The sequence below is a fragment of the Bos indicus x Bos taurus genome, chromosome 13, assembly GCF_003369695.1.
Source record: "Bos indicus x Bos taurus breed Angus x Brahman F1 hybrid chromosome 13, Bos_hybrid_MaternalHap_v2.0, whole genome shotgun sequence".
Taxonomy (NCBI): domain Eukaryota; kingdom Metazoa; phylum Chordata; class Mammalia; order Artiodactyla; family Bovidae; genus Bos; species Bos indicus x Bos taurus.
Genome location: NC_040088.1, coordinates 72,433,173 through 72,458,304, shown reverse-complemented (window position 1 = coordinate 72,458,304; position 25,132 = coordinate 72,433,173). Strand labels below are relative to the sequence as shown.

Genomic DNA, 25,132 nt, shown 5'->3' with positions numbered 1-25,132 from the left:
CTCCGCCAGTCCTCAACCACTGCCCAAACAGCCGGCAGACCACAAGGTCAGCCGCGCCCTGTGCCTCCTGTGTGCGCGTATTTATTCATAGGAGCAGAATACCAGACTCTGTAAGTTAAGAATACGTAGGTTTAGGATCTCCCTGATGGTGCAATGGTTAGGACTCTGCATTGCCAATGCTGGGGGCAAAGTTTCAATCCCCAGTCAGGGAAATAATAGCATGCTGAGAGGGACAGCCAAAACATTAAACAAGCAAAAAAAAGAAAACCAACAAAAATATTTTGGTTATGTGTTCTGTGATGGCCTTCCCTGAATGAGCAGAACTACTGAGAAGCAGAATGTTCTTCAAAACCCCAGGCATTTGGCCCCAGGGTGCCACGCACATTCCTGGAGCATCAAAGCATGTGTCTCAATCATGTGGCCTGAGTTGGTGGGAAGGACCAGCAGGCAGATGAGAAAGCCGGAGAGAGGGATGCTGTGGGCTGGCCGGGGAAGCAGGTGAAGCCCATGGGGGAGACCGGGAGGGTGGCCTCCTGGAAAGCACACAGCCCAGGACGGCGGGGGCAGGGCTCGCTGGGCTCTCACCACAGGGGCCGCCTGTGTGCACCAGCCCTGGCCGAGCCACCTCAGGCAGGCCTATGACTGACCCACCAACGGACTGGGTAATTGAGGGAAGCTCTGAAAATCGAAAGAAGAGAAAAACAACACAAAACAAAACCAGGGTTGGTACAGAAAAGCACCAGTCACGAAGAGGACACAAGTTGCCTTTATCATGAGTGGGTTTTGAATTTTGTCAAGTGTTTTTTCTGCATATTCTTACTTGTAATTCTTACTTGAATGTTGGTAGAACTGAGCTCTGAATCCATTTGGTCCTAAGCTTTTAGCTTTGGGGAGGTTTTTGTGTTTTGTTTTTTTTTAATTAATATTTGAATCTCCTTATTTGTTACTGGAGTGTTGTTTTTCTTGTTTTAGCCTTGACAGGGTGTATGTTTCTCAGAATTTATTTCTTCTAGGTTTTCCAATTTGTAATTGTTCATGAGTAATAACGGCCCCTTATGATTATGCTTCTTTACTTCCGAGGTATCTGTTGTAATGTCGCTTTCCTTTCTGGGGTTATTTCAGTTTCCTCTCTTTCCTTCTTCCCTTAGGTAAGGGTTTATTGATATTGTTTGCTTCTTTTGAAAAATGCACTTCCAGTTCTTGCACATGCACACTGGGCATTCTGGCACACGGGCAATGTGTTTAGAGGTGTCGCTTAGCAACAGTCATTCTGGGATGCAAGATTCCAAACCGTTGAGCTTACCTTAAGCAAACCGTTAAGCAAACCGTTAAGCTTACAGGCTTCCCTGTCTTGCTTGTGTTGGGTTTAGGGGACTGTGAAGAGCCGAGGGGGAGGTGAGGTGTGTTGGGAGCCCATAGGCTCTGCGATGAAGAAGACTTTTGGCTTCAGGAGTAAGACGGAGGTGTTACCCTTAGGCTCCTCCATCAGCCCAGGGAGAGACAGAGGTCATCATAGAACCAGCTTCCAGCCCGGGTACCACATCCGAGACAGGGACCTCAAAAAGATCCACAAAGCTGCCAGTGTAGGCAACGTAGCCAAAGTGCAGCAGGTTCTGTTGCTCGGAAAGAATGGCCTGAACGACAGGGACAAGAAGAACAGGTAAGTGGGGAGGAAGGGCCTGGCAGGGGTCCCTCCTGTGAGTTTCCCCTCCAAGGCTCGCAGACACCTTTGTGGGATCCAGTGCCCCCACAGACTTTTCGGCTGCAAAAGCCTTAGCTGCTTTCAGACCCGCTTATAATTCCCCTTATACAGCACTTTACGGGTCATTTTAAAGTGATTTAACTGAATGACAGTAATCACAGAACTGAAATAAAACATAAATAGCTTCTTTTTTTTCCTTCTTCCTTCTCCTCCTCTTCATTTGTTGTTCTGCATGCATTAACATGACCTACTCATGAGTAGGAGAAGGCAATGGCACCCCACTCCAGTACTCTTGCCTGGAATATCCCATGGACGGAGGAGCCTGGTAGGCTGAAGTCCATGGGGTCGCTAAGAGTCAGACACGACTAAGCGACTTCACTTTCACTTTTCACTTTCACGCATTGGAGAAGGAAATGGCAACCCACTCCAGTGTTCTTGCCTGGAGAATCCCAGGGATGGTGGAGCCTGGTGGGCTGCGTCTGTGGGGTCACATAGAGTTGGACACGACTGAAGCAACTTAGCAGCAGAAGCAGCAGAAAGAGCTCTCAAGTTCTATAGCCCTCAAGAAATCTTCTGAACTCCCTGGCTCTCACATTGTTTTTCTCATGTGATTTATGAAAACTCTTCTTCCCTTGGATCGTCCATTGTGGATATTGGCAGTGGACAGATTTTTGATGTTGTCGGCATCTTATTTTTAATGTACACATTTTTATACCATAATGTTATATATTACAAAAAACTGCATAGTGAGAAAAATAATCCCCATGACAGGCCAACTTCTGGGTTAAAAATTCTTCAGCTACACTGTTTTATATCAGTGTACACTTATAAGTATATGTTCTTTGCTGAAGGACCTTAGAAGACAGCTTTGAAGTAGGAAGCTGGCTGTGTCCTTGAATAGGAGGGCATGTTTTTAGGATCTATGGTCTTTCCATATTTAAACCAATAAACATATTGTGGTTTTAAAGATTTTGGGTTACACATGCTGTCTTTAATTGTGGTGAAATTAAAAGTTTTGTGTAGCAGGCAAAGATTTGCCCTTTTAGATATCAAAATTTGCTGGGTGACATTTTCTATTAGGAAAGATAAATTATGTGTAGATATGGGAGAAATAACCTGGTAACTATTTAGAGAAAAGTAACTAGATTTTTATCTCACCAAAAGTTTCAGATGGAGTATGGATCGAAAATTTTAAATACACAGGGTGAGAAAAGTACCAGAAGAAAACGGAAATTCCTATCTATACATTTTTTGTGTGCTGACAAACACCTTTTCTTTTTAGTTCTACTGTTTATTAACCTTAATATTTTTTTAATTGGATGGTAACTGCTTTACAATGTTGTGTTGGTTTCTGCTGTACAACATCATAAATCAGTTGTAAGTATATGTATATCCTACCCCAGAGACCTTTCTAAGAATGAGTTCAAAGGCAAGAATTCTGGAGTTTCCTGGGTTTCATCTCCCCACCCCAACCCGCCCAAAAAAAAAAGAAGAAAAGAAATCTGAAAGTTGCTTTAGCGACCCCCCAAATTTAAAAATCTCTGTAGATGAAGCTGTGTGTAGGGAAGTTGGATGAGCAGACAGGACTTGTCTTTCTGGCACTAATAGGAATGTGGCAAAGATAAAAATAATTTGTCATTTTCAATTTAATTTAGAATTTTTTGTGAGGATTGGTATCCTGTGACACTTTCAGTCTTTTCAGAAGTCGAGGGAATCTTGGGAATTTCCTGGCCGTCCAGTGGTTAAGACTCACTGCTCTGGGCCCAGGGTTCGATCTCTGGTGAGGGAACTAAAGTCCTGCAAGCTACAACGACATATTGTACAACATGGTGAATATAGCTAAGATGTTATAGTCCCTTAAATGCAGTGTAACCTGTAACAGCTGTGGGTCATTGTATGGTGCACTGTATGATATAATAATATATAACACACGTCATCTCTAAAGCAAGCTTAGATGGAAACACCTCACAGGAATTAACCAACAGGAAAAAAGAGACATGAACAAACAAAAATGCTACAGTTTATAGTTGTAAAGACTATGAATTATAAATTATATTCCAATGTCAGAGATGTTAAAATGTGAGAAAATGAGCATATTAGAATCATTGAAGTACAATGTTGTCTCTAATCCTCAAAACATATCTGCAAAGGAGGTGTAATATCCTTTGACTTCATTCAGATTTGTCCTTGTAAGATAGTAGTAACAGTAGTAAATATGATAATACAATCTAACAATTACTAGCTGTTATCTGTGCAAGGGGTGGTTCTAAACCCTTTGCGTGGATCTCATTTAAGCATCGCATCGGTGTCCTGTGAGATAACTACTAATGTCTCTCCATTTTGTTGGTGAGGAAATGGAGGTACAGAGAGGGTGAGTGAGCCTAATAAGTGACAAAGTCAAATTTAAACCCAAGTTGAGCTGAATCTCAAGGTCTCACGCATTCTATTCAAGTAGACTGTTCTTTCTTTACTGTGTAAGAAGAGCTAAACTAATATATGCTGCTCTTTCTCCAGAAGAAAATGAAATATTTGTTTCAGAGGGATAGGAGTACCATGCTATTGAGTGTTTTCAATCACACAAAGAGGTATTTGTTTTGAAACAGTTACACTACAGTTTCCTAAAAACTTGTCTTGCTTTCATAGGACTGCGCTCCACTTGGCCTGTGCCAATGGCCATTCAGAGGTGGTAGCTCTCCTCCTGGAGAGAAAATGCCAGCTTAACCTCGGTGACAGTGAAAACAAGACCGCGCTGATTAAGGTATGGGGCAGCGAGCCATGTCCACATGAGATGGATGTGATTTAACTACTGAGACTAAAACTGAATGTATCTCATTGAAATATAGGGAACTGGTGAAGCTTGTGGACTATTTACTTTGAATTCCTAGAATTCACACTCTTGTTTCTTGGCACAACACTGACAGGCCATAGAATGTCAAGAAGAGGAGTGTGCGACTCTTCTGCTGGAGCATGGTGCCAACCCAAATGTCACGGATGTCAATGGCAACACCGCTCTCCACTATGCTGTCTTTTGCCAGAACGTATCACTCGCGGCAAAGCTGCTTTCCTATGACGCCAATATAGAAGCCAAAAACGAGGTATAGCTCAACTAACTTTATTCACAAAATATTTGCAAACCATTTTTCTAAACCAGAAGTGTTTTGCTGATAATAGTATGTAAATAGGTAGACTGAGTAGTGTCCAGCAGACCCTGTTACCATGGAAACAACTCCAAAGTCACGCCAGCAGGTGAGTGGAAAATATCAGAGCCCCCAGAAAGGGCAAAGCTCCCTCAGCCACCCTTCTACCCCAGAAGGAAGATTTTCCCACTAGAACGTGCTCAGGAGTGGGTGGTAGGCTCAGATCAGATCAGATCAGTCGCTCAGTTGTGTCCGACTCTTTGCGACCCCATGAATCGCAGCACGCCAGGCCTCCTTGTCCCTCACCAACTCCCGGAGTTCACTCAGACTCACGTCCATTGAGTCAGTGATGCCATTCAGCCATCTCATCCTCTGTCGTCCCCTTCTCCTCCTGCCCCCAATCCCTCCCAGCATCAGAATCTTTTCCAATGAGTCAATTCTTCACATGATGTGGCCAAAGTACTGGAGTTTCAGCTTTAGCATCATTCCTTCCAAAGAAATCCCAGGGCTGATCTCCTTCAGAATGGACTGGTTGGATCTCCTTGCAGTCCAAGGGACTCTCAAGAGTCTTCTCCAGCACCACAGTTCAAAAGCATCAATTGTTCGGCGCTCAGTCCTACAAAAACTGAAGGCTTGGAGGGAGTGAAGTGATGTGATGGGTGGCTGCTTCCAGCGGCTCAGGGAATGGGCTCAGCTACTGGAGGAGGGATGGGGGTAGGAGGAAGGAGAACCAGTGCCCAGCAGGGGGAGCTGGGGGGTGCAAGTGGGCTGGGGAGGCAGCAGGCCTGGGGCCCTGAGCCCTCCAGGACCCCGGTTCTGAGATCCGGTCACGTGGGTCAGGTCGCGTTTGACACCCAGCAAGGGTGTTCACTTGTGCTGGTGACCACTTGGTTCTCCAGGTACAAGTGGGTCTCCCACGCTCAGCCCTCGGGGGGCTGCTCGGCAGGGTTGCAGCTGGTGTGGGCAGCTGATGATGATGAAGCTGCTCCTCCTGCTCTTTTTCCTGCGGCTGCAGCCCCACCAGGAGTTGCAGAGAGAGCTCCCCAACTCTCACAAGTGGGCTCAGTTTTCCTTGTTTGGCAGCTCCAGCCTTCCCTGAGTGAAAATATTTTGAAAGCACTTGATTGTCTAAGATATCACTTTAAATCACGATATTGCTCAAGACGCATTAGGGAGTAAAGCATTCTTTTTTGTGTTAATGGCAGATATTTGTGATAACACTGCACTTGTTAAAGGTAAAACTTTTTCCAAGTATTTTTCCCTTAGTGAAAAAAAAATTTTTTTTTCTAATTAGTCTAAAATAACACAGTAAAGCAAAATTTGCCTTGGAAATAGACTTTGTCTTAAAACTCAAACAAGCATTTGACAACATAATAGAAATCTGGCTGCTGCTAACACATTCCAATTTTATGAAAAAATGATTTATATAAAAATGATTTCTCTCTCATTGCCCAAGGCTTCAGAGGCTAAAAGGAAAGGCAAAGGAGCGGGCAGGTGAAAAATGCAGATCAAGTTGGAGTTTTGGGAGTTGGGGTATGCCAAGAAGAGGTGTTTTTTAAAAATATTTATTAGGCTGTGCTGAGTCTTAGTTTCAGTATGCAGGATCTAGTTCCCTGACCAGGGATTGAATCCAGACCCCCTGCACTGTGAGCACTGAGACCCAGCCACTGAACCACCACAGAAGTCCCAAGGTTTTTTTTTTTTTTTTTTCCCCCTTCAGTTTATATATTTCGGTAAGGTGCTTTTCAGTCTCAGGGACAATAGTTGTTATTTTGAGAAAGAGATTGAGTGAATTGGAGACTTGCCTAGATACCAATTTTAGGAAGACTTTGCAGAAATCAGATCAGCAGTGAACAGGTGGTGATTAAGTTGGGAAAAAAAGAGAAGAACAAATACTTAACAGAAATATTATCCTATTCTGGCAGAAACAGCCAGTTAGACAAGAGTCTGGACTCTGCTCTCAATCTAGAAGGTCTTGATGGAAAGTAAGGGGTTTATAAACAATGAGATCAGGTTGCCTTTTGTGTTGATTAGTCCCTGTTCTACCATTATTTACCCGGGAAAATTTAGTTCTGTTTTGATGACTCTTACCTTATACTTTTCTTTTTTCTTCAAATCCTCAAGTAAGAGAAGGAACTGGCCATGTGGGTGAGAGATGAGACTGGAATGTTTGCTGCGCTAATTCTCAGCTAGAGTGTGCTGGTGAAAACCACAATCACTTGGGAAAGTTTATAAAAAAATTTACAAGCCTAGGCTGTTCCCTGAAGATTTTGATGAAATAAATCGAGGAAAGCCTGGACATGTGTATTTAGAAATATTTCCTTGAGATTCTGATACGATCCTTGGTGAAAAACTACGGAGTGATTAAGGATAATTTCTAAGTGCACCTATCTCAAAAATAAGTAATCGATAGAAGAGTTGGAGTTTGATCAGTGCTGGCTACTTCCATCAGCTCCCTCCTACTTCCATCAGCTCCCTCCTTTGCAACAATATTAGCCAGACTTTTTCCTCTGCCTCTGTGATTGAGAAGTTAAAAGGAATATTTTTGGCAAAATCTATTGGCTTGAATAATATAACTCCTTTTTCTTCCAACCACTAATTATTCAGTGACACTCCAAGAGTCTTTAGAGATTTGCTCATGGCGAAGTCACTTCGTCTGTAGAGTCTGACCCTTTAAGAATTTTACACCTTCTGTTATCAACCAGGTCATGAGGTCAACAGATGTTTGTTACCAACAGTGTTTTCCTGACTGCAGTAATAGTAACTCATGAGCCTTCTTTTGGTGTCAGCAGGACAGACTCTTGCAGTGTGTGTGTTAGATTTGCTGAGCCCTGGCATAAGCAAGATGACAGCTTTAAACATCAAAACCCATGAAGTTAGTACAGATGGGGATTCTTTTAATAATTTAGTTTCAGCAGTCTTAGGAACTCATTATCCATTTGGTTAATAATCTGGGAGAATTCTAGAAACAGATTGTAGTTTTAACAAGCAGTGGAAACATTCTTAAAGTGGGAATTTTGAGTCTTGTTTTTTAAATTTATTTTAATAAAATTATGAGTCAACAGCAATTTTTATTACATATTGAGACCCACTTTTCTTGTGAAACACATGATACTAAAGAAAGGAAAGCTTTCACATACAAATATTTGCTTTATGCCCACCTGTTTGGAAACGGCAAAACGTGAAACCACAAGTGGGCTACAGAGCAAATGTGGTCCTTGGATATGTTTAGCTTACCTACCTCCACAGACTGAGTCAACATTTAAAACTTAGCAAACTCATGCGGAAGTCTGCATTTCAGGCTTCTTGGAGAACTCAATCTGGTCCCCCTTGAGCGCATGCTACCGTTTGCTCTGCGTGTGGAGGCCTCCCCTTCTATATGGGGCGTGTGTTCGCAGGTTTGCCAGCCTCACCTGGCTTTTTCACTTACTCAGGCCACCGGCTTTCCCTCCATAAGCATTTGAGTTTCCAATTCTTGTTTTATAGTTTATTTTGATAACTATTTCAAGATTTTAAATACAGTCTAATTAATCTATAATTGATTTCATATTTTAAAAGAATTTCTTCAGGATGGGATTCAATTTTTCAAATTAGAATTTTAAGTTGGTTGTGGCAGTTTCACACTGAATGAGTCTCCCAAGCACACAGGATTATGAGAGAGAGCACAGGGAGAATTCACGGAAGAGCAACTCCTCGAGAAAACGCTGAGTGCATATTTATTGGTAACTTACATTCTGAAGGAGATCAGTCCTGGGATTTCTTTAGAAGGAATGATGCTAAAGCTGAAACTCCAGTACTTTGGCCACCTCATGCGAAGAGTCGACTCATTGGAAAAGACTCTGATGCTGGGAGGGATTGGGGGCAGGAGGAGAAGGGGACGACAGAGGATGAGATGGCTGGATGGCATCACTGACTCGATGGACGTGAGTCTGAGTGAACTCGGGGAGTTGGTGATGGACAGGGAGGCCTGGCATGCTGCAATTCATGGGGTCGCAAAGAGTCAGACACGACTGAGCGACTGAACCGAACTGAACTGACCTTGTAATCTTTAACTAAGAACAGTAAAGCAAGACAGAGACCAGAACACTGGGATTAAGGAAGCTTCCTCCTGGAGGTCTGGAGGTAATTACATGAGAGTCCTCAAGAAAGGTCTTTGAAGAGAAGCGGTGTTGTTCTGTGTCAAAACAGCATCTAGCTAAAGCTGACCTGTCAGGTTAACTTAAGGGCGGGGGAAGGAACAAGCAAAGGAGAATGAGTAAGATTAAATTTCGGGAGACTTTGCTGAGAAAGCCAAAGAACATGGTGCCTACAGTTGGTTTTTTGGAAGAAAAAAAAAAACACAAAACAACCTTTCTCTTTGCGTGTTCGTGTAGAGGATAATATTCCCATTGGAATGTCTGTAAACCTCATGAGGTTACTCTTGGTCATCCTTGGATAGCTTATGCATGCTACAGATAGTATTATATAGTCCTGCCTCAGCATTGTTCCTAAAATATGCAGTTGATTTAGTAGCTGATTGATTCTCTCTGGAGGAGTGTTGAGACTAGTAATAGAGCAAGTAAATACTACAATATTCCTGATAAATACTATGATAGAAGAAAGATCCTTGCAACCAGTAAATGTTGAAAGTGCGTTTTAGAGAATGACTCTGTGGTTCATCTTTGGAAGAGGTAGAGGAGGAGCATTTTATTAGTTATCTTTTTGAAATACATATTTGGCTGCACTGGGTCTAGTTGTGGCACGTGGGATCTTTAGTTTCGGCACGTGGAATCTAGTTCCCTGACCAGGGATGGAACCTGGACCCCCTGCCTTGGGAACTCAAGTCTTAGCCCCTGGACCCCCAGGGAAGGCCAGGAGGAGGAGCATCTTGAAGAGATAGAAGGCGCGCCAGGGGATGAGGAGAAGGGGCTCCTTTTGTTTACTTTCTGAATTATATGTTTAAGTTCAGAGTATCTATTGCATGATTTTCCGTTCAGTTTAGAAATAGGTTAACTGTGTACATTAGAAATGGTTTTTCTTGTTTTACAGGATGACCTTACACCACTCTTACTTGGCATAAGTGAAAGGAAACAGCAAATGGTGGAATTTTTAGTAAAAAAAGAAGCAGATATACATGCGGTTGATAAGATGCAAAGGTACAGTTGTTCTTTTTCTTTTTACAAACCTTAGTGCTGTTCTCGGGTGCTAAGATCAAGATTAAATTAATAACAGGTTTCATTTGTGATCAACACTTCATCAGTTAGGTAGAAAATCAATTATTCTCACTGGGAATCATGAAAAACTATATAGCAGGAATATATAGCAGGATTCATATTCCTTTATAATATTGAGTGATGTCATATGCAACCTATTCTTTTTTCTGGTTGATCTTGTAGTAGCTGAGGGATTTCATACTAGTTTCATTAGCTTTATAAAATATGGATTCTGCTTTTCAGTTTACCTTATGACAGTATTGAATTTCTTAATTATTTTATAACGTTTGCTTAACCTCTACTTCGTATATATTTTTCCTTAAAAGATGCATACTAAACATAAAGGACTTGATTTTGTCTTTTGGATGATTCTTTGCTTTCAGTTACTTTCTTTGAAATATACTGATGTTATTAGATTGCAGAAGAGTCCTTCACAGTTTAGTGACTAAGCAGCAACAAAAAAGTGATGAGTAATCACTGTCACCAGATACTGTAGGCTCACCAGTTTTTATCCTTTTTCATTTCTAGTACATTTTGATGTTTTCATTTTAAATGAAGGTGGGAGGAAGAACGATAGGTTTAATTGGATAAACAGTTCCTTTAACAAAGATAAGTCAGAGGTGGATGATACAGACGAAAACGATGGGCTTTAGATTCAGACTGGGTTCAACTCCTAGCTTTCCTACCTATTAGGGTTATGACCCTGGGCACAGTACTTATCATCAGCAAATAAGTTTCCTGGAACAAAAAGGCAAATAGTAATGCATCCTTCAAAGGCGGCTGTGTGTATATATAGCATTTCATTTAGTGAAGAGCACATGCTTGTCAACATCATTAAGTGCCTCGGTGACTATTTTTATTTCCATTATTGTTAATATTTTTGTTTTAAGCCTGCAAATAGCCTTTGCTTAACCCAACCTCTAGCTGACTTTGAAGCATAATATATCAGACTAAGGAGGAAACGGGGGATTCGTCCTTTAAATACTCACCTGCCTCAGATAAGTGACCTCAGCATAGTTTCTTGTCCATCAAGGACTTTGTTATTATTTTTTTAAAGCATTTATTTATTTGACTGCGTGCAGTCTTAGTTGTGGGAACTCTCAGTTGCAGCATGTGGGATGAGGTTCCCTGTCCAGGGGTGGAACCTGGGCCCCCTGCATTGGGAGCCTGGAGTCATAGCCCCTGGTCCACCAGGGGAGTCCTCATCAGGGACTTTTGAAATAGTAACTGCTGCTGCGTGCCATCCCAGTGGGGCAGGAGGCTTCTTTTCCATCCCTTCATTTTAGCCGTGGAAGTAATTTACAAGGATGTAGACTTGAGCATGTAAATGGTCAGTTCTTCATGGAAGGGCAAGATGTTAACTTGGTAAAGCATATCAAACGAGCTGTTTCTGTAAGTTAACTCAACTTCCTGAGGGTGACGTCATCTCTCTGTTGTTTTAGAACCGCCCTCATACTTGCTGTCAATTATGAATGTACCGATGTAGTCAGTCTTCTCCTTCAGCGAGGTGCTGACGTCTTTTCTCCAGATGTCTTTGGATGGACTGCGGAAGAATATGCTGCTATTAGTGGTTTTGATATGTAAGTGTTTACATTAAAATGCCAGTTATCACTAAACTGCAGCCAAAAAGAATTTTAACTGTTACTTGTTACATGACCAGTGAGAGTTGTCTGTTTGGTGCAGGCAGCTTCTATCTTGTGGGGGCACCTTTCCTTAGGTCATAGGTTCCCTGTCATCCTTCCCAGAGTAGTGGGTGTCAACTTGCCTGAGATTCCATAGTTACAGTTGGCCCCCTCATGGGATCTGTTTCCTGTAAGAATGAAAATCTTCCAAAGGATTTATCTGCCTCATTTACCAGAAATCCTTAAATCTCAAGTAAGTTAGTTCAGAGAGGAATTTAGAGAGGTAAGCCCTGCGTAGGACTTGCCAGAATCCATTGTAAGAGTAGGGTAACATCTTCCAATTGAATCGGAGATGAACATGGAGATTAAGCATCATTGTCAGAAAGATCTGCTGGTTGAGAGTTTGAGCAGGTAGAGAATGGAGAGTAGCGGTCCAGGCCAGGTCTTGATTGTGATTAGTTTTCTGCACTTGGTGTGATTAGCTGCAATAACGGGGGATAATTATGTTATCTAATGTAGTGAGTTCATATTTTATAAATAAATTTAGGTACAAATGATATAAGAGCTGAGGTTCCCCAAATTATGAACCACAAAGAACAACTGATCACCATAATTAATAAGTTTCCTGCAGCCCCTGAATGCTAAACACATAAGAAAATAGACATTGGTTTTATTGGGGATTTCAAAGTAGTTCCAGCAATAAAGTTCAAGAACAAATTATTCCATCCTGCAAGCATTTTGGGGATATATTATCTCATTAAATCCTCTTAATCCCCTTGTGAAATAAGGCAGTAAGATCCCAGTTGTGTAGAGGAAGACTTTGAACTCAAGAGAAGCAACTTCTCTAGAAACAAAGAGCAGTTGGTTACAGAGCTAGGATTTGCAAGTTTGAAAGAGTTTTCGTATGCCAAGCTAAATCTAGTTAATCTACTGAGCTATATTGCCCTCAGTTCATGACTACTTCATCTTCCTTTTCTTTCTCCTTTAAATACATACTAAGCAAAACTTTGTAGAACTTAGAAACTTGAAATGTATGGGACAATTGTAGTTTTGATATTATCGCTGACCTTGTCTGTCTGAAATAATCTAAGAATTTAACATATTTTGTAGTTGTTTTTCATATTAGTGTTAAAGAATTATTTATCACATTTTTAACACATAGCATTTGCGAACTGATCTCTGAATATAAAGAAAAGAGGCCTAAAACTACTACCCAAAAAAGCAACCCAGGTACGTCATCTGCTAATAATGAATTACTCTTGGTGATTCTACCATAGATAAAGTAGGAGTGAGGAAGTTTCAATAATGAAACAACTATGATAAAAGTAGTGTAAAATGCATGTGTATTTTATTTTTAAATTAATTTCTTAATAGTCTAGTATTCAGAATTGTTAAAGAAGTTAATTGTAGGTAATTTAACATCAGAGACAGTATTGTCTGAAAAGAATTCCATGTATTTAATCACAGCCGCTAAAATCCTGTAGTAGATTTTTGTGTAAATTAGAAAAAATGTTTGTTAGTATGATATATATTTCATCTATAATCATATTATAACACATTGGACTTCTTATAAAAGTGGAACTTTAACTTTTACAAATAGTTTGCCTTTAGTGAATGAATAGTTATTAGTTACTGTGTAGTGATTAGTCTCATTAAAAAAGTTACCATCGTTTAAACTGGAAACCTCAACAATCCCTTCCTGGTAGGATAAGAAATGATAAACAGTAAGAACTGCAATGCTGAGCCAGTGTGCAGTGTACCAGGAAGAGATTACTTTCGAAAGATACCTTGGAATAGTACAGATCAGAAAAGCAATGCCTAGTTGAGAACCACCGGTTATTTTGCCTATTGTACCAACAAGGTCTCTATTACCACCTTTATTCCTCACAGATCCAAAAAGAGTGAGATAGGTTGGCTTCATTAGAACCAGATGTTTCCTTCTGTGTGTTGGATGATTGTCACGATAGTATAGTTTTGTAAGGATAACATGTTCTGTTGCCATTCTTTAAAAGATTATCATAATAGATTTTCAAATAGATCAACTTGGGACTCTGCAGATTCTAATAAAAGACCCCAAACACTTCACATTAGCAAAAACACCACTATGCCCCCTTGATGTGGCATCTAGCACATTGTACAAGCTGTCTGAGAACCCCTTTAAACTTAGTAGACCTCTATCTAATCGAAAGGGGCTTCCCAGGTGGCTCAGTAATAAAGAATCCACCTGACAATGCCTGAGATACTGGTTTGATCCCTGGATTGGGAAGATCCCTTGGAGAAGGAAATGGCAACCCACTCCAGTATTCTTGCCTGGGAAATCCCATGGACAGAAGAGCCTGGTGCGCTACAGTCCATTGGGTTGCAAAGAGTTGGACACAACTCAGTGACTGAACAACAACAACATCCATCAAAGAACTTCTGTAGGTTAGAGAAGATACAGAGATGACATAGAGTCTTGTTCTTCGATATGCTCAGAGCAGAATAGAGTTGTCCCTGGTTACTTTCTATAGTTTTCTAAACACACTTTTCAAGGAAATCATTCTTATTTATTTGTTCATTTGTTTACTGAAGAGATAACTATCAAGTGTCTTTTACGTACCAAGCATTGTTCTGATGTTACTGGGTGCAAACATTTAAAAATCACTGCCTCTGCCCTCCAGGCTTGAGCTTGGAGGACCCCTCTCCCTCCATGTGAGTCATCCCTCCAGCATCAGATCATGACGACACATGTGAAATGTTGTCCAACAGCACCAGAGTCTGTAGCTCCTTCCATCCTTCCCTTCCTCCCCTTATTCATCAGCTTAGGATCTGATGACAAATGCCTTCCAAGCTGAAAAAGCATGATTTCTATCAACATTTGCCATATAATCGGCAGGATTGATACAATGATATCCCTCAGTAGAACAGAGCACTGTTTAGACCATCCTGCTCTAGGTGGTCCAGATACCCTTGAACAATGGAAGGAAATAGTCTCAAGAGAGTGTACTTTTCACATGTATTAGTACGTATACACATATATTTAAAACAGTAAGAAGTTCAGCTTGTGTGTACCCTACTGCCTGCTCACCACAAGTCTAGTCCTCATCCCCACCACCCAGCTGACCCCCTTCACCCATTTGCCCTCCCCCACCTTCCTTTCAAGAGATCATCCTTTCTAAATCTGGAATCACTACATCTTTCATACTTCTCTTACATCTGGAAAGAGGGCCAGGAAGACTTTGTTTCCTATGTTTTCCCACGCTCTGAAGTTCAGTGCCTGTAGACCAAGCTTCCCTGTGAGAGGGCGTTTTCATCCTGAACTGAAGAGCCAGAGAAGTTGTGTTATGTCCAGCAAGACACCTGTTCCTCTGTTCACTGCTCCAGACAATGGAAGTCCAGGAACACTGTGCTGTTTCAGCGTGCTATTGACAGCATATCGCACTGATTCTATTAATGGTGCAGTATCATTTTCTGTCAGTCTCCTAGAGTTTGGTTAGGATTATGGTCATTGTAAATAGCAGTTCTCTCTTTTTTCCTTCTGTTCTACATTTGATGACTATAAGGAGACCAATGGTTCTTAGGTATTAGTGGCCCATGAATATAATACAATCACTGCTCCCTCTAGTGTGGGCTCCAGGTGTGGTCCCAAAGGAACACTTTTAAACAAAACATCAGTCTTGAGGTTTTAATCGTCTGTATTTTTCTTTTGTTGATTTAAAATGTGTCTTATTTTTTTCTTTAATAGCGGCTAAGAGTTCTGCAGAAGACTCTTTAAGCAGGTAGGATTTGAAGGATTTTTTAAAATTGTATGTGTTACTAAGAGAACACACAGAGAAGAGAAGCTAATGTTTGTTGAGTGTTCTGCTCTGGGTTAGAGACTGCATTATGTGCTTAACATTTGTGACCTCCTAGAGTCATCAGAACAGCTTCGTAAAGTAACTGTGTCCTACTTTTACTTAATTAGGCAACTGGTTTGGGGAGGTTGATGAATGGACCCATGATTCCATGGTTAAAATGAGTTGACCTGTGATTTGACAGCTGGCCTGCCTGGCTCCAACATCCACTCTCCTGTCCCTCAGCAGAGATTGAGAAGTACCCGTGTAGCATATAAGTGAAACATATAAATTATTTCTTTGACTTGTATCCATTTTAAGTTTTAGACATTGCAGGGAACTCCTGTATTCCCTTTACAGTGAAGGGGAGGAATGGGGCCTTCTCCATAAGTGATTTCCCTGCTGAAGGACCAAGACTGCCATTTTTGATGGACACAGTCTAGGCTCTGAACCAGGGACAGACAATGGAGAAGGAGCAGCATGTCCTTCTGCTTTAAGTCACCAGGTTTATTCCAGTTTGGGCAAACAAAAGTTACGTCAGTCCATCAGTTAGATTTTCAGTTCAGCTATTAGGACTTGGTGAAAACATATTATTTTCAGGCTCTGCCAATATATTGGCTGTCAGTCTTTGCTATGGAAACTAAGAATGAGTCTTACCTAGATATGTCCTAGGTTGGGAGAGATGGAAGCAGAAATAGGTAACTAAAATCTCTTTTGGAGACTTCTCTGGGGGTGCAGTGGTTAAGATGGTTAGTAAGACTTCTCCTTCCAATGCAGGTGGTGTGGGTTCAATCTCTGGTAGGAGGAGCTGAGATCCCACATGCCTTGGGGTCAAAAAGCCAAAACATAAAACAGAAGCAACATGGCAACAAATTCAATAAAGACTTTTAAAATGGTCCACATCAAAATATCTTTCAAAAAATGTTTTAAAACAGAGGCCAAATTTTAATTATGTCAAGAAACTTCGTTTACTACATAGATAGCCAAACTTTCACTTGCTGCTTCTTTTTTTTTTTTTTTCATTTAGAGAAATGAACTCATCATTTTCATTGTGTTTATGCTCTAAAGGTTTTCCAACAAACCTGGTGTGGATTCATGGCCTACATCAGATGATGACATCTTAGGTTCTGAAACCAAGGTAAAGTGGTCTCTTGTGAAGTTAGTTTTCATGCTCTGAATTCAGTTTCATGTAGTGTTTACTCTTAAATTCAGCAATGGTGTCCATCTCACTGTTATGTTTGTAATAGAAAGTTCTTCAGAGCAAACTATTTTATAAAAATATGAGTAGTTGATTTTTTTTTTTTTTTAACTTTGGTAAATACTGAAGGTGGAATGAAGAAAACAGTGGGCTGGAAAATATAGAGTGACAGAAAAATTGTATTGGGAAAAGCTTTCCCACAGTGAAGGAAATATGAATTTTGGTCAAGGATAGAGTCTTACTGTGAATTTTAAACCATAAGGACATGACTTTTGCAACACTCATAATGATGTCTTTAGTGGATATAATTACTTATTTTAATAATCATGGAATCTTCCTGGAGCCTTTCAGTTCCAAAACTATATAGTATATATCATCTAGTTGCCCCCCCACCACTACCCACCACCCCTGGACACTTTATTTTGGTTTCTTGGCGTTGGCAACCCTCTCCAGTACTCTTGCCTGGAAAATTCCATGGACAGAGGAGCCTGGTAGGCTGCAGTCCATGGGGTCGCAAAGAGTCGGACACGACTGAGTGACTTCACTTTCACTTTTCACTTTCATGCATTGGAGAAGGAAATGGTGCCCCACTCCAGTGTTCTTGCCTGGAGAATCCTAGGGACGGGGGAGCCTGGTGGGCTGCCGTCTATGGGGTCGCACAGAGTCGGACATGACTGAAGTGACTTAGCAGCAGCAGCAACAGAGTTGTTAGGAGGGCCTTTTTTTTTTTTTAATTTCTCTGTTTCTGTCTTGGCTCTGCATTAAGACTAAAATAAAAGTTGAAGTTATAAAGATTTAGAAATTAAAATTCTGTGTCTCCAAAATCCATATTATAAAGGGATTCCACTGTGTTTTCTCAAGCATTCTATTAAGAGTATATTCACAACTCTTCATCTCATTGAAGAATGCACGTTTGCCTAAAATAATAACCAGCTATAGAAGCGGCTTCCCTTGTGGCTCAGACAGTAAAGAATCTGCCTACAATGCAGGAGATCTGGGTTCAATCCCTGGGTTGGGAAGATCCCCTGCAGAAGGAAACAGCTACCCACTCCAGTATTCTGGCCTGGAGAATTCCATGGACCATATAGTCCATGGGGTTGCAAAAAGTCAGACACGACTGAGCAACTTTCACTTCATAGAAGCAGAGACTTTTAATAACCGTAAGATAAAACTTACAACTTGAGATTTTTTTTTTCTATTGTAGTTTTAAAAAAACCTACTCCAAGTTCTTGTGACACATTCTAAAACTTCAGATTTCAGACATTTTGTATTACTGTGATTGAAGTATTCATCTTACAGCCCCGTATCACTGTAAGCTAGTGGAGTTCAGGAAACAATTGTGCATCTCCTGGAGCACGTAGCATAGGTCTCGAGTGTAAGAATCATGTTAATAGTTTTTGAATGTGAATAAATGAAGAGAGAAATGGTATCCTATATAATGTTACAGGTAATATAGTTCAGTTGAGTTATGTTGAGGAAGGAGGTCCTGCATAAAAAGGAAATAAATAAGAAACACATGAAAAGTAAAAGGTTATAGTATTTTTTTCAGTGTCCACCAATTGTGAGATAAAATTTTAGCTTAAAATTTTTGACCTTTTTAGCCCCATCTTGTGTTCCATTAAATGTTTCTTTTCAAGCCATACATTCTCCTCGGAATTTTGATTACCAGTTCTTTTTCCCAGTAAATAGTTAGGAATATTTCTTAATCAATTTTCTCTCTCTCAAGTAATACTTTACAACATTCAGGTAGTGATAGATGACCATGTGTGGCTAATCAAATGACATTTTTTATAGTGGCAAAATTCAACTCTAATATGGTAGTATTTATAAACAAAAAGTTTTAGAGTAATACTGACCGTTATACTAGGGATATATTATGAACAAAAGCCTCTGTCTTAAATATATGTTTTGTATACAATGTATGTTGATATTTTCATAAAATTTGAAGAATATAGATGCATAATTTATATATTAATTAAAGCGTTGAAAACAGAGGCTTTGTTCATAGTATATCCTTAAGAATATTGATATATTACTGATCTATTGTATATGCATTTTAAATATATGTGTTTTTCCACAAACCTTATTATACTTATTTTTTTTCCTTAATTTTGTACTTGACTAGGAATGTCTCTCTCTTTGCTTTCTTTTCCTCCCCCACCTTTTTTTTTTTTACTGTTAACCTAATTTTTCCTTGCAGAATACTTTTCTTCAGTGTCTGTTCTTTCAGTCCATCTCTCTCTGCCTCTATTGTGAACATGTTTGATTATGGCTTTCTGTTTAGTGTGTTTGTGGCTTTCATTCATGATCATTTCCCTACAGGTTTACTCTTAGTTTTTTTTCCCTTTTTCTTTGAAAGAGCCGAATTGAAACAATATTTGTCTTTAGCTGTTTAACAAACAGAATAGAAGTAGCTTATGCTGTTTGCACTTGTAACCTATCTAAATAAGGTTCTACTAAAATCTAAACTTTCATATTTCCCTTCCCAAGTGATAATTCATGCATATAGATATCATGCAAGCATATGTCAAAATATAGCAATTAATTTAAATGTCTTAGTTTTTCAATAGTACTCTAAACTGCCAGGGATAAATTTTTTTTCTAGAATATTTTGGTAGAGAGATAATCTAGTGGGTGTCATAGTACTTGTACAGCAGTCAATTAGGGGTAAGGAGAGGAACATCTGGGGTTTCTGATGTCATCTGTCATAATGCTTACCCTATGAGAAGGTTAGTCAGTGGCAGAACTGGGATTTGAATCCACATCTGAATGACTCCAGAGCCTGTGTTCTTTGTGTTAGATCATATAGTAATGGGGGAGGTTATAATTCTTTTATTCAACTTGATACTTGTTATTCATCAAGCTCTTATTTTCTTCTCCAGAAGGAACCAAAACCAAACTTAGCAAAGCTAATGAAGGCTTTTCAGCAATCCAAGAGAAACCGTAAGTTATTTGAAGACTGTCCTCCTGGTGTTATTCACTGATTTGAAATGACAGAGGTTCTCATGTACTCTCCCCTGTTTTCACTGTATTAGAAGCAGAATGTGGCATTGTGAGACGAGAGAGTACCACCCTCTCTGAGAACAATAATTCTGATAGTGAAATTGAAGATGTGGCTGAAACCCTTCCCAAACCATCACCTGGAGTCCAGGGCTTCTCTCATCCTGCCTTCCCAAGGCCTGATCCTCTTCCAAAACCACTCAAGACTCTAGCAGGCCTTGGTCTTGCAAAGGTAAGTTGTTTTGTTTTTAACACTTTTTTCCCCTGTACTTTTTTACACACCATCCCCTTGATCCTTATGATGACAAAAAGGATGCCACCGCAGAAATGGAAGACATCAAAGTCATGATACAAAATGATGTGATAATAAGAGGAATATATCTGCATGATTCAGATTTATAAATGTTGTCATACTAAGTATGCCATTATGAAAGAAAAAAACTACAAAGCAATTAGGAAAAACAGCTAGATGAATATGAAGACAGGGAGGGGGATGAAGGAGAAGAATTCATTTAAGAAGGATAAGATGAATACGAGAGGAGACAGAGGAGGCGGTCCTAAGATGGCAGAGGAATAGGACAGGGAGACCACTTTCTCCCCCACAAATTCATCAAAAGAACATTTGAACGCTGAGTAAATTCCACAAAACAACTCCTGAATGCCGGCAGAGGACATCAGGCACCCAGAAAAGCAGCCCATTGTCTTCAAAAGGAGGTAGGAAAAAATATAAAAGATAAAAAGAGAGACAAAAGAGGTAGGGATGGAGCTCCATCCCGGGAAGGGAGTCTTAAAAAAGCAAGAAGTTTCCAAACACGAGGAAGCACTCTCACTGCTGAGTCTGTGGCGAGCCTTGGCACCACAGAGGGCAACATAACCAGGAGGAAAAATAAATTAATAATTAAAACCCACAGATTACATGCCCATCGGTAACTCCCCCAGCGGAGAAGCAGCGCAGACGCCTGCATCCTCCACTAGCAAGCGGGGGCTGGGCAGGGAGGCGTGGGCTGCATTGCTTAGAGTCAGGACCCGGCCTGAATGCCCTGAGGGCAATCTGAGGGAACTAACTTGGGCTAGCAAACCAGACTGTGGGAGAGCTACCACATGAAAAGCCCTAACCTAAGACACCACCAGGCTCACTCACAGAACAAAGGACTGAGCAGAGCTAGCCGGCTGCAGGCCAACCCATCCCCCACCTCCGGTGACAGGCAGGCAAAGGCAGCCAGAGCCGGAAGGGGGCAATCGCGGCCCCAGAGAGGCATTATCTACGAAACTGCAAGCAGGCTTCGTTGCTAACCAAGACTTCTTGGGATTCTGGATGGTCAACATCCACCTGAGAAGGTGCACCAGTTGTACACCGAGAAAACCGAAGGCAGGGACGGGGGAGGCGATAAGTCGCACCAACCGCGCTCACCAAACACCTCATCACCTGAGCTGCTCGGACCTGAGAAGTGCACCAAACGCAGGCCCAACGGAGTGCACCTCTGAGGAGTACCCCAGCGCCTGAACCTGAGTGTCTTAAACTTGGGAGGTGCAGGCAGCCAAGGGCTGGCCTGCGACGGTTCCTGGCGGAGCAACCTGGAGCCTGAGCAGTGTGGGCAGGGAGGGCACACGCGCCGTGAGCAGGGGCAGGCCCAGTGTGGCTGAGGCACTGCAAGCACACGCCAGTGTTATTTGTTTGCAGCGTCCCTCCCTCCCCACAGTGCGACTGAACAAGTGAGCCTAAAAAAAGCGTCCACCCCCAGCCCCCTTGTGTCAGGGCCGAAATCAGACACTGAAGAGACCAGCAAACAGAAGAAGCTAAAACAGAGGGAACCTCCTTGGAAGTGACAGGTGCAATAGATTAAAACCCTGTCGTTAGTACCGACTACATAGGGAGGGGCCTATAGGTCTTGAGAAATATAAGCCAGATCAAGGAACTATCTGAAAATGAACTGACCCCACACTGCCCACAACAACACCAGAGCAAGTCCTAGATATATTTTTACTATTTTTAATATCATTCTTTAATTTTTTTAAAAAATTTTTAATTTTTAAGTCTTCTATTATTCCTTTAATTTTCATTTTTATAACCTACTATTACTTTGCAAAAAAAAAGAGAGAGAGAAAGAGGCTCTATTTTTTAGAGCAAACTTCATATATATATATATTTTATACTTTTTGTGACTTTGTTTTTTTTCCCTTTAATATTGAATTTTTGAAAATCCATCCTCTACTCTAGATTTTTAATCTTTGCTTTTTGGTATTTGTTATCAATTTTGTACCTTTAAGAACCCAATTTTCAGTACTCAAGTTTACTCAGGAGCAAGATTACTGGCTTGACCGCTGTCTCCCACTTTGGACTCTCCTTTTTCTCCACCAAGTTGCCTCTATCTCCTCCATCCCCCTGCTCTTCTACCCAACTCTGTGGATCTCTTTGTGTGTGCTGGACGGTGGAGAACACTTAGGGAACTGATTACTGGCTGGATCTGTCTCTCTCCTTTTGATTCCCCCTTTTATCCTCCTGGCCACCTCTGTCTCCTTCCTCCCTCTTCTTCATGTAACTCTGTGAACCTGTCTGGGTGTCCCTCACTGTGGAGAAACTTTTCATCTTTAACCTAGATGTTTTATCAACGGTGCTGTATAGATGGAGAAGTCTTGAGGCTATTGTAAAAATAAGACTGAAAACCAGAAGCAGGAGGCTTAAGTCCAAATCCTGAGAACACCAGAGAACTCCTGACTCCAGGGAACATTAATTGACAGGAGCTCATCAAACGCCTCCATACCTACACTGTAACCAAGCACCACCCAAGGGCCAAAAAGTTCCAGAGAAAGACATACCACGCAAATTCTCCCGCGACACAGGAACATAGCCCTGAGCTTCAATGTACAGGCTGCCCAAAGTCACTCTAAACCCACTGACATCTCATAACTCATTACTGGACACTTCATTGCACTCCAGAGAGAAGAAATCAGCTCCACCCACCAGAACACCAACATAAGCTTCCCTAACCAGGAAACCTTGACAAGCCACCCGTACAACCCCACCGACAGCGAGCAAACTCCACAATAAAGAGAACTCCACAAACTGCCAGAATAGAGAAAGGCTACCCAAACGCAGCAATATAAACAAGATGAAGAGACAGAGGAATACCAGCAGGTAAAGGAACAGGATAAATGCCCACCAAACCAAACAAAAGAGGAAGAGATAGGGAATCTACCTGATAAAGAATTCCAAATAATGATAGTGAAAATGATCCAAAATCTTGAAAACAAAATGGAATCACAGATAAATAGCCTGGAGACAAGGATTGAGAAGATGCAAGAAAGGTTTAACAAAGATCTATAAGAAATAAAAAGAGTCAACATATAATGAATAATGCAATAAATGATATCAAAAACACTCTGGAGGGAACAAATAGTAGAATAATGGAGTCAGAAGATAGGTGAGATAGAAGATAGAATGGTAGAAATAAATGAATCCAAGAGGAAAAAAGAAAAACGAAGTAAAAGAAATGAGGACAATCTCAGAGACCTCTGGAACAATGTTAAATGCCCCAAAATTCGAATCATAGGAGTCCCAGAAGAAGAAGACAAAAAGAAAGGCCAGGAGAAAATACTTGAAGAGATAATAGTTGAAAACTCTCCTAAAATGGGGAAGGAAATAATCACCCAAGTCCAAGAAACCCAGAGAGTCCCAAACAAGATAAACCCAAGTTGAAACACCCCAAAACACATACTAATCAAATTAACAAAGATCAAACACAAAGAACAAATATTAAAAGCAGCAAGGGAAAAACAACAAATAACACGCAAGGGGATTCCCATAAGGATAACAGCTGATCTTTCAATAGAAACTCTTCAGGCCAGGAGGGAATGGCAGGATATACTTAAAGTGATGAAAGGCAATAACCTACAGCCCAGACTACTGTACCCAGCAAGGATCTCATTCACATATGAAGGAGAAACCAAAAGCGTTACAGACAAGCAAAAGCTGAGAGAATTCAGCACCACCAAACCAGCTCTCCAACAAATACTAAAGGATATTCTCTAGACAGGAAACAGAAAAAGGGAGTATAAACTCTAACCCAAAACAATAAAGTAAATGGCAATGGGCTCATACTTATCAATAGTTACCTTAAACATAAATGGGTTGAATGCCCCAACCAAAAGACAAAGACTGGATGAATGGAAACAAAAACAAGACCCCTATATATGTTGTCTACAAGAGACCCACCTCAAAACGAGGGACACATATAGACTGAAAGTGAAGGGCTGGAAAAAGATATTCCACGCAAATAGAGCCCAAAAGAAAGCAGGAGTAGCAATACTCATATCAGATAAATAGACTTTAAACAAAGGCTGAGAAAAGAGACAAAGAAGAACACTACAAAATGATCAAAGGATGAATCCAAGAAGAAGATGTAACAATTATAAATATATATGCACCCAACATAGGAGCACTACAATATGTAAGAGAAATGCTAACAAGTATGAAAAGGGAAATTAACAATAACACAATAATAGTGGGAGACTTTAATCCACTCACACCTATGGATAGATCAACTAAACAGAAAATTAACAAGGAAACACAAATTTTAAATGATACAATAGACCAGTTAGACCTAATTGATATCTATAGGACATTTCACCCCAAAACAATGAATTTCACCTTTTTCTCAAGCACACACGGAACCTTCTCCAGGATAGATCACATCCTGGGCCATAAATCTAGCCTTGGTAAATTCAAAAAAATTGAAATCATTCCAAGCATCTTTTCTGACCACAATGCAATAAGATTGGATGTCAATTACAGGAGAAAAACTATTAAAAATTCCAAAATATGGAGGCTGAATAACACGGTGGTGAATAACCAACAAATCACAGAAGAAATCAAAATATGCAGAGAAACGAATGAAAATGAAAACACAACAACCCAAAACCTGTGGGACACTGTAAAAGCAGTGCTAAGGGGAAGGTTCATAGCAATACAGGCATACCTCAAGAAACAAGAAAAAAGTCAAGTAAATAACCTAACTCTACACCTCAAGCAACTAGAAAAGGAAGAAATGCAGGACTCCAGGATTAGTAGAAGGAAAGAAATCTTAAAAATTAGGGCAGAAATAAATGTAAAAGAAGCAAAACAGATCATAGCAAAAATCAACAAAGCCAAAAGCTGGTTATTTGAGAGGATAATAAAGTTGACACACCATTAGCCAGGACTCATCAAGAAACAAAGGGAGAAAAATCAAATCAATAAAATTAGAAATGAAAATGGAGAGATCACAACAGACAACACAGAAATACAAAGGATCACAAGAGACTACTATCAGCAATTATATGCCAATAAAATGGACAACGTGGAGAAGAAATGGACAAATGCTTAGAAAAGTACAGCTTTCCAAAACTGAACCAGGAAGAAGAAATAGAAATCTTAACAGACCCATCACAAGCACAGAAATCGAAACTGTAATCAGAAATCTTCCAGCAAAC

General features: G+C 40.6%; 1 protein-coding gene across 1 annotated transcript; it reads left to right on the top strand.

Moving 5' to 3' along the window:
• The first annotated feature begins 1,412 nt into the window (after nucleotides 1-1,412).
• LOC113903689 (putative ankyrin repeat domain-containing protein 19) lies at nucleotides 1,413-20,188 on the top strand. Its single transcript, XM_027560247.1, has 10 exons — nucleotides 1,413-1,660; nucleotides 4,346-4,460; nucleotides 4,624-4,797; nucleotides 9,868-9,974; nucleotides 11,474-11,611; nucleotides 12,816-12,883; nucleotides 15,378-15,411; nucleotides 16,534-16,603; nucleotides 19,546-19,606; nucleotides 19,699-20,188. The coding sequence occupies exons 1-10, from the start codon at nucleotides 1,428-1,430 to the stop codon at nucleotides 20,010-20,012; spliced, it is 1,314 nt and encodes a 437-aa protein (XP_027416048.1). The 5' UTR covers nucleotides 1,413-1,427; the 3' UTR covers nucleotides 20,013-20,188.
• The last annotated feature ends 4,944 nt before the right edge of the window (nucleotides 20,189-25,132 follow it).

Bases quoted from the DNA above. Each gene is read 5' to 3' on its own strand.
- LOC113903689 (XM_027560247.1), top strand. From the start codon at position 1,428: ATGAAGAAGACTTTTGGCTTCAGGAGTAAGACGGAGGTGTTACCCTTA. The intron at 9,975-11,473 runs GTACAGTTGTTC...CTGTTGTTTTAG, and splicing joins GCGGTTGATAAGATGCAAAG to AACCGCCCTCATACTTGCTG. The intron at 16,604-19,545 runs GTAAAGTGGTCT...TTTCTTCTCCAG, and splicing joins TCTTAGGTTCTGAAACCAAG to AAGGAACCAAAACCAAACTT.